Source organism: Bufo bufo, chromosome 10, assembly GCF_905171765.1.
Source record: "Bufo bufo chromosome 10, aBufBuf1.1, whole genome shotgun sequence".
NCBI classification, from domain to species: domain Eukaryota; kingdom Metazoa; phylum Chordata; class Amphibia; order Anura; family Bufonidae; genus Bufo; species Bufo bufo.
Window position 1 is genome coordinate 66519351 of NC_053398.1, and position 14034 is coordinate 66533384.

The 14034-nt window shown below is 45.8% G+C and overlaps 1 protein-coding gene across 1 annotated transcript in view; it reads right to left on the reverse strand.

The window, feature by feature from the left end:
• The window catches only part of WDR74 (WD repeat domain 74), a 118250-nt gene that overhangs the window by 80756 nt on the left and 23460 nt on the right, over window positions 1–14034 (reverse strand). Inside the window, exons 5-6 of the mRNA XM_040408921.1 lie at window positions 11125–11226; window positions 10864–10964 (exon numbers count right to left, since the gene is read on the reverse strand). Coding sequence (XP_040264855.1) covers window positions 10864–10964; window positions 11125–11226 — 203 coding nt within the window. The remainder of the gene's footprint in view (window positions 1–10863; window positions 10965–11124; window positions 11227–14034) is intronic.

The window sequence follows — 14034 nt, forward strand, 5'->3', positions numbered from 1 at the left end:
ACTGTCAGATGACATGCAGAATGTAAAAGTAAATTCCCCATTAAAAGTGTCCTGTCTGACCCAGGAAGAAGTACAACAGTGTCTTAAACAGATTAAAATAGACAAATCGCAAGGGCCAGATGGCATACATATCCTAAGAGAATTAAGTAATGTCATAGTCAGACCGTTATTTCTGATATTTACAGACTCTATACTGACACAGTGTTCCACAGGATTGGTGCATAGCAAATGTGGTGCCAATATTCAAAAAGAATGCAAAAACAGACCCCAGAAACTATAGGCCGGCAAGTTTAAACATCTGTTGTGGGTAAACTGTTTGAAGGTTTTCTAAGAGATGCTATCTTGGAGGATCTCAATGAAAACAAGCAAATATATCAGCATGGCTTCATGAGGGATCGGTCATGTCAAACTAATTTAATCAGTTTCTATGAGGTGGTAAGTTCTAGACTTGACAGCGGCGAATCAATGGATGTCGTATATCTGGACTTCTCCAAAGCATTTGACACTGTACCACATAAAAGGTTAGTATATAAAATGAGAATGCTTGGGCTGGGAGAAAATGTCTGTATGTGGGTAAGTAACTGGCTCAATGATAGAAAACAGAGGGTGGTTATTAACGGTACACACTCAGATTGAGTCACTGTCACTAGTGAAGTACCTCAGGGGTCAGTATTGGGCCCTATTCTCTTCAATATATTTATTAATGATCTTGCACAGTAAAATATCAATTTACACAGTTTAGTGTCATCTGCTAAAAGTAATTAAAGGGAACTGGTCACCTGGATTTTGTGTATAGAGCTGAGGACATCGGTTGCTAGATAGCCGCTAGCACACCCACAATACCCAGTCCCCATAGCTCTGTGTGCTTTTATTGTGTAAAAAAACAACGATTTGATACATATGCAAAAAAAACGCATAATACTTATTGAACTAGTCTGCAAATGAAATTAAAAGTGTCATTTATATGTTTAGTGTAACACAATGAACCTTTAGAAACGCTCAGTGAGAGCAGCATAGTAGAGCTGACAGCTTCCCTTTAACACTGAAGAGGACATTATACTGCTACAGATGGATCTGGATAGATTAGAGGCTTGGGCAGAGAAGTGGCAGATGAGGTTTAACACTGACAAATAAAAGGTTATGCACATGGGAAGGAATAATGCAAATCACCCGTACATACTAAATGGTAAAACACTGGGTAACACTGACATGGAAAAGGAGCTAGGAATTTTAATAAACAGCAAACTAAGCAGTAAAAACCAGTGTCAGGCAGCTGCTGCCAAGGCCAATAAGAATGGTTAGCATCAAAAGGGGTATAGATGCCCGTGATGAGAACATAGTCCTACCACTTTATAAATCACTAGTCAGACCACACATGGAGTACTGTGTACAGTTCTGGGCTCCTGTGAACAAGACAGACATAGGGAGAGGGTTCAGAGGAGGGCAACTAAAGTAATAACTGGAATGGGGCAACTACAGTACCCTGAAAGATTATCAACATTAGGGTCCATTCACACGTCCGTTTTTTCTTTCCTGATCTGTTCCGTTTTTTCAGGAACAGATCTGGACCAGATCTGGACCCATTCATTTTCAATGGGTCCTGGAAAAAATCGGACAGCACAATGTGTGCTGTCCGTTTCTGTTGTTCTGTTCCGCATGTCCGAAAAAATATAAAACATGTCCTATTCTTTTCCGCAAAGATCGGATCCTGGACCAATACAAAGTCAATGGATCCGCAAAAAACGGAAGACATTCGTATGTCATTACGTATGTCATCCGTTTTATGCGGATTCCGTTCCTGGAAATTAGGCTTCCTCCCAGTATTAAATGTGACCAGTGCGGCCCCCCTCCCTCTATATTCATTGGTGGCCAGTGCGGATTTCCAGTAAGTTTTCTACAGATCAGATTTTTCACTTTGTGAAAAACTCAGATCCGACAGTATATTCTAACACAGAGGCATTCCCATGGTGATGGGGACGCTTCTAGTTAGAATATACTGAGAACGGTGTACATGACTGCCCCCTGCTGCCTGGCAGCACCCGATCTCTTACAGGGGGCTGTGATCTGCACAATTAACCCCTCAGGTGCTGCGCCTGAGGGGTTAATTGTGCATATCATAGCCCCCTATAAGAGATCAGGGGCTGCCAGGCAGCAGGGGGCAGACCCCCCTCCCTCCCCAGTATTAAATGTGACCAGTGCGGCCTCACCCCCCCCCCCCCCCCCCCCCCAATCATTGGTGGCCACTGCGGATTCCCAGTATTAATAAATGTGCCCAGTGCGGTCTCACCTCTTCCCCCTCTTTTTTGCGGAACAGATCTGGACCAGTTCTGCACCCATTAATTTTCAATGGGTCCTGAAAAAAAAAAAATCGGACAGCTCAATGTCTGATTTTTTTTCAGGACCCATTGAAAATGAGTGGGTACAGAACTGGTCCAGATCTGTTCCGCAAAAAACGCAACAGATCAGGAAAGAAACAACGGACGTGTGAATGGACCCTTATTCTGATTGCTGGAGTCGGGAAGGAATTTTTCCCCATAAAGTAAGGAAAATTTGCTTATACCTCAGTTTTTTTTTGCCTTCCTCTGGATCAACTTGCAGGATAACAGGCTGAACTGGATGGACAAATGTCTATTTTGTCCTTATATACTATGTTACTATGTATATCACGGTTTTAATCCAGTTTTTACAGAAAATCACAGTGAAAAAAATAATTACTTACCGGTAATTTCGTTTTCCCAAGTCCATGACAGCACTAGGAGAGAGAGGATCCGCCTCCCAGGACAGGAAACCCACAGGTACAAATTAAAAAAAAAGCCTCTCCCTCATTCAGTAGTTTCCAGAGATCAGAGACCACCTTTGATCCATTCACTCCACTTGGGCCAATATCATCTTTTTTCGGTTAGAGTAAACTGTATTTTTATTTTTTTATGCACACCTTAAGAAAATAGAAACTCAACCCATTACCAATACTTTAGGAACAGGAAAGGAAGGTAAAAAGGGTGATAGAAGGGTGCCGTCATGGACTTCGGAAAACTAAATTACCGGTAAGTAATTATCATTTATCCCTACGTCCTATGACCGCATCAGGAAATATCCCGGAGAGTGAAATTTAGAGGGGGACCACAGCTTGAAGGACCTTATGCCCAAAGGAAAGATCAGACACCGCAGTGAGATTTAATCTATAGTGCCTGTAGAATGTAGACGCAGAAGACCAAGTTGCTGCTTTGCATATGTCCTGTATAGAAGCTTCTGCTTTTTCTGCCCATGAGGTAAAAACTGTTCTGGTAGAATACGCCGACCATCCGGAAGGAACAGGTCCTGCATAGAAAGAGAAGCTAGAAAAATGGCCTGTTTAATCCATCTAGCTAAAGTTCCCTTACTAGCCGATTTCCCTTCGTTCTGACCAGAATACAAAACAAATAATGAAGACTATTTTCTCCAGTCTTTAGTAGCCTCCATATATTCTAAAACAGATTTCCCAACATCCAGACAGTGAAACTCCACCTCTCTCAGATTTTTGGGCTCTGCGGAAGTCCGATACTACTTTTGGGAGAAAAGCTGGATCGGGTCTAAGACAAATTCTATCTTCCTGAATGATAGTATATGGAGGACTTACGGAGAGGGCCTGAAGCTCGCCTATTCTTCTAGCCGAGGTAATGGCCACTAGAAACATACATTTCAACGTCAACATTTTCATCGGCAAGGTGTCTAGAGGCTCGAAAGGGGGTTTAACCATAGCCTGTAATACTAGACTAAGATCCCCAGGTGGTGTCCTAAGCATCCTAGTAGGGAGACTCCTGGATACTGACTTACAGAACCTAATAATCCAAGGATGAAAAGCTAATCTGCAGTCAAACAACACACTAAGGCCCGCCACTTGTACTTTTAACGTGCTTAATGCCAAACCCTTTTCTACACCTCCCTGGAGAAAATCCAGAACCTTAGTGAGCTGGAGATGACAGGAAGTAGAGGGAGAAACACCTAAGAACTTAAAAAACACCCAAGTTCTGGCATAAATTTTGGTGGTTACCAGTTTCCTACTTAGAAACATGGTGGCAACAACAGACTCTGATAACCCCTTGACTAACAACAAGCGCCGCTCAAAAGCTATGCCGTCAAATGGAGTCCCTTAACTGGGGGATGAACAATTGGGCCTTCTATAAGAAGATCCGGGATGTCCGGCAGGACCCAGGGATCGGCTATAGACATGATCCTTAGCCAGAAAAACCATGCTCGCCGGGGCCAAAGAGGGCTATGAGTATTATCTTTGCCTAGTCCTCTATGACCTTCTTCAGAACCCTGGGGATAATCTGAAGAGGAGGAAACGCATATAATAGACCCTGGCTCCAAGGCTGAAGCAAAGCGTCCACTGCGTTCGCAAGGTCTGTTGGTGATGGGAAGAAAAACTTCTCCACCTTCCTGTTTGCTCTGGTGGCAAACAAATCTATTAGTGGTAATCCCCAGAGTCTGACTATCCTGGAAAAAATTGAATGATTGAGGGACCATTCTCTCTAATCCAGAGCCTGACGACTCAAATAATCCGCCTTCCAATTGTCCACACCCCTGCTGTGAAGAGCCGACAAGGACAAGGCTCTCCCCTCTACTAGGGAAAAGATCTGAACCACCAGAGCTCCCAGAGACTTGGACCGCTTTCCGCCTAGATAGTTCAGATATGCTACAACGGAACCATTGTCGGATAATATCTTCACATGTCGGTCTTTGATCAGGGAAAGAACTTCTTGTAGGGACCGAAGGACGGCCATGAGCTCTTTCAGATTTAAAGAACTGTCTGAGATCGGGCAATCCCATAATCCCTAGAGTAAGGTTTCTCCCACATGCACCCCCCATCCCCGCGGGCTGGCATCCGTGGTTATCACAAGGGGGTTTACAACTCTCCAGGGAACGCCCTGGATTAGATTGTCCAGAGAAAGCCACCAATCTAGGGCCTGGCATGTCTGAGCAGAAATTAAAATCTTCTCTAGGTCGGTTGTCTTGCCTGACCAAGCCCCTAAAATCTCCCACTGCAGCGCTCTCTGCAATGTACCTGGGCCAATTGCACAGACTGGATACAGGCGGTCAGGATTCCCAACACTGACATCCCTTTACTTATAGAAATTCGAGGGTTGTCTATCAGGGAGTGAACCACTGACCTTACCTTGTTTTTTTTCTGGCGTTAAAAAGGATCTCTGATCCACCGAGTTCAGCATTATTCCCAGGAACTGCTGCTTTCTTTCTGGAACTAGCTTTGACTTCTCCTAGTTTGCGATCCAGCCGAGGGTGGACATGATCTGCGTCACCTGCTGAGGCTATAATCAGGAAGTTGTGGGCTGCCCTTATATGGGCTGCCATCTCAGACCAGTTTAGTGAATATTCTCGGTGCCATTGAAATCCCAAAGGGTAATACCTGGAATTGAAAATGTCTCAATCTCCCCTGAAATCTCTGCGCCACTCGGAGGTATTTCTGGTGTTCCAGAAAAATTGGAAGATGGTAATAGCCATCTTTGATGTCCAACACCGCCATAAAGCAGTCCTTGTAGAGGAGCTCCACTACTGATTTTATTGTCTCCATCTTGAACCTGTATTGTAGATATTTGTTTAGAGACTTTAGGTTTATAATTGTTTTGTAGTCTCTATTTGGCTTTTTGACCAAAAAGAGTGGAATAGTATCCCGTCCCTTCTCTTTCTGGACATGGAATAAGCGATCCCTTCTGAATAAGATTTAAAGGGATTCTGTCACCAGGATTAACGCTATAGCGATATTTATATGTGCCCATCAGTCTCCTTGCTGTGTTTAAAATGATCCCACTGTTATCGCTCTGTGTGTGTTAGATTCTTATAAAAACCGATCTTATTGAAATGTACCGTATTTTTCGCCCCATAAGACACACTTTTTCTGCCCTATGCGTCTTATGGGGCGAATGCTGACATTTTGCATCGCAGACTGCGATGTATCACCTGGACGGGGGAGGGAGGAGGGGCCGGTGTCATGCAAATGCGGCGGGGCCGGTGCGGTCACTGTACTCCGGCGCCACCGCTCACTCACTTCCTTAATGCCTAAACATTTTATAATAGCTTTCATTAAAGTTCCGATCCGATCCCCAGCCCCATCTGTACTACTTACTAAATGTCCTGTAGCAGGCAGAGCAGGGCGGGCAGGCGTAACTCACTGACGTCACGTGCCTGCGCCGCCTACTTCATTCATAAAGGCCGGCCGCCCGCCCTGCTACAGGACATTTAGTAAGTAGTACAGATGGGGCTGGGGATCGGAACTTCAATGAAAGCTATTATTATAAAATGTTTAGGCAATAAGGAAGTGAGTGAGCGGTGGGGCCGGAGTACAGTGACCGCACCGGCCCCTCCCACAGGTTTACCGTAGCTGCGGTATATTAGCGCATCTGTGGATGCCACTATTATGGGGTGGGGGGGGATCTGTGGGTGACATATATAGCAGTGCCACCCACAGATCCCCCCCCCCCCCTAACAGTGCCACCCACAGACCACCCCCCCCCCCTAACAGTGCCACCCACAGATCACCCCCCCCCTAACAGTGCCACCCACAGATCACCCCCCCCCTAACAGTGCCACCCACAGATCACCCCCCCCTAACAGTGCCATCCACAGATCACCCCCCCCTAACAGTGCCACCCACAGATCACCCCCCCCATAACAGTGCCACCCACAGATCACCCCCCCAATAACAGTGCCATCCACAGATCACCCCCCCCCCCCAATAACAGTGCCATCCACAGATGACCCCCCATAACAGTGCCACCCACAGATGCCCCCCATAGTAGTGTCATGCATAGACCACCATTAGTTCAAACCCCACCAAAAGCACACCTTTTGGTTAATATTTTTTTTCTTTCATCCTCAAAAACCTAGGTGCGTCTTATAGAGCGAAAAATACGGTAAATTACCTTGGTCAGGAGCCCAAGGGGTTGTCCCACATCTGTTGGAGCACAGCCGCGCCCATCGATCCAGAGCCCAGCACCGCCTACCACTTAATTTATTCACTCCACTTGCCCTGATGTAATTTCTTCTCAGTGCCGTAGTCTTGCACAGGCGCAGTGGACACTGTCGTCTGCGCCCGTGCGGACTACTGGCACCGGCTTCGACGAGTCAACAGCGCATGCGCCGGCTCCCTGCGCACCACGCTGGCACCGGAAAAGGGAGCCGGCGCATGCACAGTTGATTCGAAGCTGGTTCCAGTAGTCCACACAGGCGCAGACTACAGTGTCCACTGCGCCTGTGCGAGACTACGGCACTGAGAAGAAATTACGTCAGGGCAAGTGGAGTGAATAAATTAAGTGGTAGGCGGTGCTCGGCTTCGGATCGATGGGCACGGCTGGGCTCCAACAGATGTGGGACAACCCCTTTGGTTCCTGACCAAGGTATATTACATAAAGATCGGATTTTATAAGAATCTAACACGCACAGGAACAGTAACAGTGGGATCATTTTAAACACAGCAATTAGACTGATGGGCACATATAAATATCGCTATAGTGTTAATTCTGATGACAGAATCCCTTTAAAACCTAATTTTCTAAGGAGGACTGAACTGAGCGTCCTACTTGGGTTATTCTGAACATTCCTGGGGGGGGAACACTTTAAATCTATCCTAAAACCTTCTTCCAGCGAGCGAAGGATCCAGGCACTGTTATTTTGGACCAGGCTGGGAGGAAATGTTTTAATTTTCCTCCCAACCCTGGCATCATTGTAGATTATCTTTTCTGGCAGGATCAGAGGGCTAATTCCTAAGCAAAAAAAAACCTGGATCTGGAAAATTTCCCCTTATTCTTTTTCCCCGGCCTTATTTCGCTATCCTTAACCCATATGCCTTTTTGAAATGAAAAAAAAAATTGTCTATGAAAGGAATGAGGAAAGGAAGGAAACCCTTTTTTCTATCTCCCGCTTTCTCTAAGATATCATCTAAAGTTGAGCCAAAAAGGTATTTACCCTCACACGGGATGCTACAAAGGCGACTTTTAGAGGCCACATCACCCGACCAGTTTTTTAGCCATAATGCTTGACGAGCAGAATTAGCCATAGATGAAGCCCTGGCAGATAGCCTAACTGCAATCGGCGAATGAGTCAGCCAAGAAATCTGCTGCTTTAGAAATGGCCTGAACGGATTCTAATAATTTATCTCTGGGGGTTTTATCCCTTATCTGAGCCTCCAGTTGTTTAATCCACAAAATGTGTGCTCTCGCTGTACAGGTAGAAGCGATATTGGGATTAAATGCTGCCCCAAAGAACTCCCAAGTTCTTCTAAAAAAACAAAACACTACCTGCCTTCCTATCCATTGGCTCCTTAAAGGGAATCTGTCACCTGCTTTTACCATTTTAAGCTGTCACCATCGCTATGTTCACTAAAGTACCTTATTTCCAGCAGTCTTCTTTTTACTTTATTTCGTTTTGTCCTTTTGATATAAAAGCCCTTTTTATGATATGCTAATGAGGCTCCAAGATGCCCAGAGGGGCGTTTTTCCCCTCTCCAGTGCCCAGTGACGCCCCCCTGCAGTGCCCAAGAACGCCTCCTGATCCTGAAATAACCTCCCACAGCCCTGGCAAACGGTTCCGCCCCCTCCCCACGTCATCGTTTACCTTCTAGAAATGCCCCGTACTCCTTGTCGGCGGCCAGATTTCCTATAAAGAACAATCACCTTCTTCAAAGGGATATTTTCTCTTAACTGACGAAGCGATGAAACTGCGTTTATCTGTATTTTTCCATTCCCTGTTAATCATGGCCTTGATATTTTTATGGATAAAAAACGCTCCTTTTTTAAAAAATTTGTAGCCCTTCAAACCTAATGTCCTGAACAGATCGGACTTCTTTAGCATCTTTAAAATTCAAGGTTGCTCTAACCGCTTTAACAAGCTGATCTACATCCAGAATGGGAAAAAATGGTCTACCGCTACCTTCATCATCCGAGGATGATGAAGCTGTATCCGCTTCCCCACTTTCTAGGAATCTTCAGAACTGGACAAACCAGAATCTCGCAAGGTTAATGCGGACTTTTCTCTAGAACTTCCCTGTCTATGATGACTTTTTAAAATAGTAAGGTACTATTGATCTTTTCCCTAATCATTCCCTCATGCATCTAACCATAACGGGGCATTCGTCAGCAATGGTATTTTTCGATGCATGCTCTACATAACAGTTCAGTATAAGTGGGATCTAGTTTTGTTTTAACAGAGGCCACATTCTTTATGGCACGTTTTAGCGGTCGTCATTTTAGGTTTATCTGAATGAGGGATCATTCCCTAAAAGAAAAACATAGAAGGCCAGGATAAAATAACAATCCAAAAAGTCCATTTACATTGATAATAGACCCATACCATCATTCATACCATAGGTGCAGGGGTAACTGGGTCCCTTGGGTTTTCCCCTGAGCTCTCCATGCTGGGAAACCTCTTGCAGCCTTGGATCTGGAAGAACCCCGAAAAGATCCTAAGGCAGGCTTGAACTGGGCTGAAGAGATACTTGAATGAAGCATGGGATGCCTGGATCACATCATTAGCACCCCTCTTTATATACACGATCACTTCCGTTCCTGCGGTTTGAAAAAAAAAGCGCTCCTCCAGGCTCCACCTCCCCCTTACTTGCCTGTCAGCTGGGGAGGCCGGACACCGAACACTACGAGGCGAAAGCCAGGATTGCACCCGCTGAAGCAAGGCGTCCACCGCATAACTGATACGCCTCCATCGAGTACCGCTGCGCCCTTCTCCCTTTACTTGCCCGACATCTGGAGAGGTCAGACACCAAATGCCATGAAGTGAAGCCGGGAGCTGCTGCGCAGTGTCAGTGTTCAGTCTTCAAGGTGTGTGTAGCGGGGAACTCACCCGGCACACACCTCTGCCCAGCCAGCCTTAATCCCAGGGAGAAACTACTCCCCATGCAGCTTTCCAAAAAAAACAAAAACAAAAAAATAACTGCAGGTTGTCCTCCCAGAACAGGAAACCACTGAATGAGGGAGAGGCTCCTTTTAATTTATACCTGAGGGTTTCCTGTCCTGGGAGGCGGATACTCTCTCCCCTGGTGCTGTCATAGGATGTAGGGATAACAGTGTGTACAATTATTTTCAAAGACATACATGCATGCAGAATTGTGCAGGAGTGCAAAGCTGAAGGCTAAATTGCCACCCATTCAGGCCCAGCACAGCGCTGCCTGAGGCTCAGTGTGCCTCATGAATGCTGTGCCCCTGTAAGTCTACAAAGTTCTTATATACTGACTGCTGATTTTGAACGCTGCAGCCCTGCTCCTCTGACTACCTTCCCAGCACTAACCAGATGGCACTGGGAAGGTAAAGGGAAGTGGTGCTGTCAGTGATAGCGATCAATTAACTGTCTACAGGAAAGCATTGCACATCATTTTTAGTAAGCCATATTGCACATTTAGAGAGGCATCGCTGGAATAATGAGGCAGAGAAGCATCTGAATTATATTATCTAGCCTCTTCAGAGTTCAGTAGAATGTGAACATGGATTCTCCTTGGCAGCCCTGGGAATGTTGCTGAGGCGAGACTTTACATAGTTTTCTAATAAAAATTGACATATTTCCCTAATAAAGTGTATTACAAAAACACACTCCCTGGCCCATCAACACCTGATCTGTGGGGGTCCGATCAGCATGAGGATCACTGGGCCTATTCCTAGGCCAGTGACATCACCCTCATCAGTCACATGGCCTGGGCAGATCTCAGTCCCATTCAAGTAAATGGGACTGAGCTGCAATACCAAGCACAGCTGCTATCAGCGCTGGGAGTCGCACCCCCACCAATCAGGTGTTGATGACCTATCCTGAGGAAAGGTCATCAATGTTGAATACCCATAAAACCCCTTTAAAATAAAAATAAATTACCTGCCATCTGGAGTGATGCTTAAAGCTGTCAATGGATCCTCACCAAACAGAACCTCCAGAACTGGTCGTCTTTGTGGAGAGCAGGGATCATAAATTCTAACCTGTCATAGAGTGAAGTCATGTGTGACCTAACAGTTCCAAAATACATATATTTTGAAATAACACTAAAAAGGGAAAATAGTTTTAGATGGAAGTTTTATATAATATTGTACTAACCAGCAGTGAACAACTTTCAAATTAATAGCAAAGCCTTCTACTCACTTGATGATGACTTGTGCACGTGACTACTTTATCAGACTCTGGGATAAAGTCCAGGTCACGAATCCATACAGGCACCCGGAGATCTAGCCAGTCATTCCTTAGCTGAAGAAAGAGGGACATGAACATGCTGCAATGTGAAACATGGACAAAATATGTGCACATTACCAGCTAATTCAGCACAGGCGCAAGGGTAATTCTTACGGAGGATCTAGATTACAAAAGTGCTCAACTAAATACGCATGGTACATGCAGGTGATCTGTAAGGCCTCTTTCACACGAACAATACGGATTGGCTCCGGATGCGTTCAGTAAAACCCGCACCATTTTGCAAGCAAGTTCAGTAGTTTTGTTTGCGACTGCGTTCAGTTTTTTTCCGTGAAGGTGCAATGTGTTTTGATGCTTTCTTCACGAGCGTGATAAAAAAGTTAAGATTTACAAACATCTCTTAGCAACCATCAGTGAAAAAAGCACCTGCTTGCGGATGTGATGCGTTTTTCACTGATGCCCCATTCACTTCTATGGGACCAGCGCTGCGTGAAAAACTCAGAAAGTAGAACATGCTGCCTTGTTCACACATTGCAGAACTGATGCGTGAAAAAATAAATAAAAAAAACGTTTATGTACACAGACACATTGAAATGAATGGGTCAGGATTCAGTGCGGGTGCTATGCGTTCATTAGGGACTGAAGATGGATGTTGAATGGGTTGTGTAAAAATCCGGGTGTACATTACAGCACTACCAACTAGGGATGTCCCGATACCATTTTTTTAAGACTGAGTACGAGTACCGATACTTTTATTTAAGTACTCACCGATACCAATTACCGATACTAATTTTAACAATAAAATACACACACATGTATTTTCTGACCACTGACCAACCAAAAGGCCCAAAAACAGAACTATAACATTCCAAGGAGACGTTATACTGTATGGGGCAGCCACAAGGAGACGTTATACTGTATGGGGGCAGCAACAAGGAGACGTTATACTGTATGGGGTCAGCCACAAGGAGACGTTATACTGTATGGGGGCCACAAGGAGAGGTTATACTGTATGGGGGCAGCCACAAGGAGACGTTATACTGTATGGGGGCCACAAGGAGAGGTTATACTGTATGGGGGCCACAAGGAGAGGTTATACTGTATGGGGGCCACAAGGAGAGGTTATACTGTATGGGGGCCGCCACAAGGAGAGGTTATACTGTATGGGGGCAGCCACAAGGAGACGTTATACTGTATGGGGGCAGCCACAAGGAGACGTTATACTGTATGGGGGCGGCCACAAGGAGACGTTATACTGTATGGGGGCGGCCACAAGGAGACGTTATACTGTATGGGGGCAGCCACAAGGAGACGTTATACTGTATGGGGGCAGCCACAAGGAGACGTTATACTGTATGGGGGCAGCCACAAGGAGACGTTATACTGTATGGGGGCAGCCACAAGGAGACGTTACACTGTATGGGGGGCGGCCACAAGGAGACGTTATACTGTATGGGGGCCACAAGGAGACGTTATACTGTATGGGGGCCACAAGGAGACGTTATACTGTATGGGGGCGGCCACAAGGAGATGTTATACTGTATGGGGCAGCCACAAGGAGACGTTATACTGTATGGGGGCCACAAGGAGACATTATACTGTATGGGACGGCCACAAGGAGACGCTACTGTAAGGAGTCAGGACAACAATTTTTGAAGCCCCCCTCCTCAGTATAATAGTCTTGTGGCCATCATACAGTAATGTATATCTCTTCTTGCCCTAATGCCTGCTTTTAGAGATCAATGTGCAGCTTGCAAGCAGGAAGGGAAGGACCAGGGCCATAGAAGACAGACACTATCACCTTTAGAGGGACTCGCTCCTGGCAAACACAGCTCTGCTGCAGTGAATGCAGTGGAGCAGACTGTGATGTAATTACAATGTATAGTTATTGCAGGGACTCGGAGAATCGTCTGAGAGTTTATTAGTTAAAACGAATCGATTGAGTCAGAGACTGTGTCACCCCAGACTTCCTGCTCTGCTACATGCACCCTGTACACACACAGCTCCACTACATGCTATGCTAATAATGCCCCCCCTTCCCCCCGGACGGACTTACAGGGAGCGCAGAGCAGGAACTCGATGACACGGTCTGTGACTCATTGGATTCTTTTAACTAATAAACTCTCAGACGATTCTCTGAGTCCCTGCACTGTGAGTCAGTGCTGGTTGCCTCTGATTGGTTGGAGGGAGGGGCTTCCACTCTAGGCTCCAATTACACTGCCTGCTGCTGCCTGTGAAGCTGTTAGCTGTGGGAGATGCAGGGGCCGCGGACGGACACATAGAAGCGGTGCACAGGTATCGGCAGTGGTATCGGGGACATTTGCACGAGTACATGTACTCGTGCAAATGCCCGGTATCGGTCCCGATACTGGTATCGGGACATCCCTACTACCAACAATGGAGCAAATTTACCAATCAAATTGAACCGGAATTCTTCTGGTCGCCATATTAAAGCCCCTTTCACTTGAGCAAATTTTCTGCGTGGGTGCAATGAGTGACGTGAACGCATAGCACCCGCACTGAATCCTGACCCATTAATTTCAATGGGTCTGTGTACATGAGCATTTTTTTTTCACGCATCAATTCTGCATTGCGTGAAAAACGAAGCATGTTTTATATTCTGCGTTTATCACGCCGCCTTGGTCCCATATAAGTGAATGGGGCTTCAGTGAAAAACGCATTGCATCCGGAAGCAAGTGCATTTTTCACTGATGGTTGCTAAGAGATCTTGTTTGCATACCTTCACTTTATCACGCGTGAAAAACACTGAACAAAATCGCAGACCAGACTGACTGAACTTGCTTGCAAAATGGTGCGAGTTTCACTGAACGCATCGGAGCCAATCCGTATTGTTCATGAGAAAGG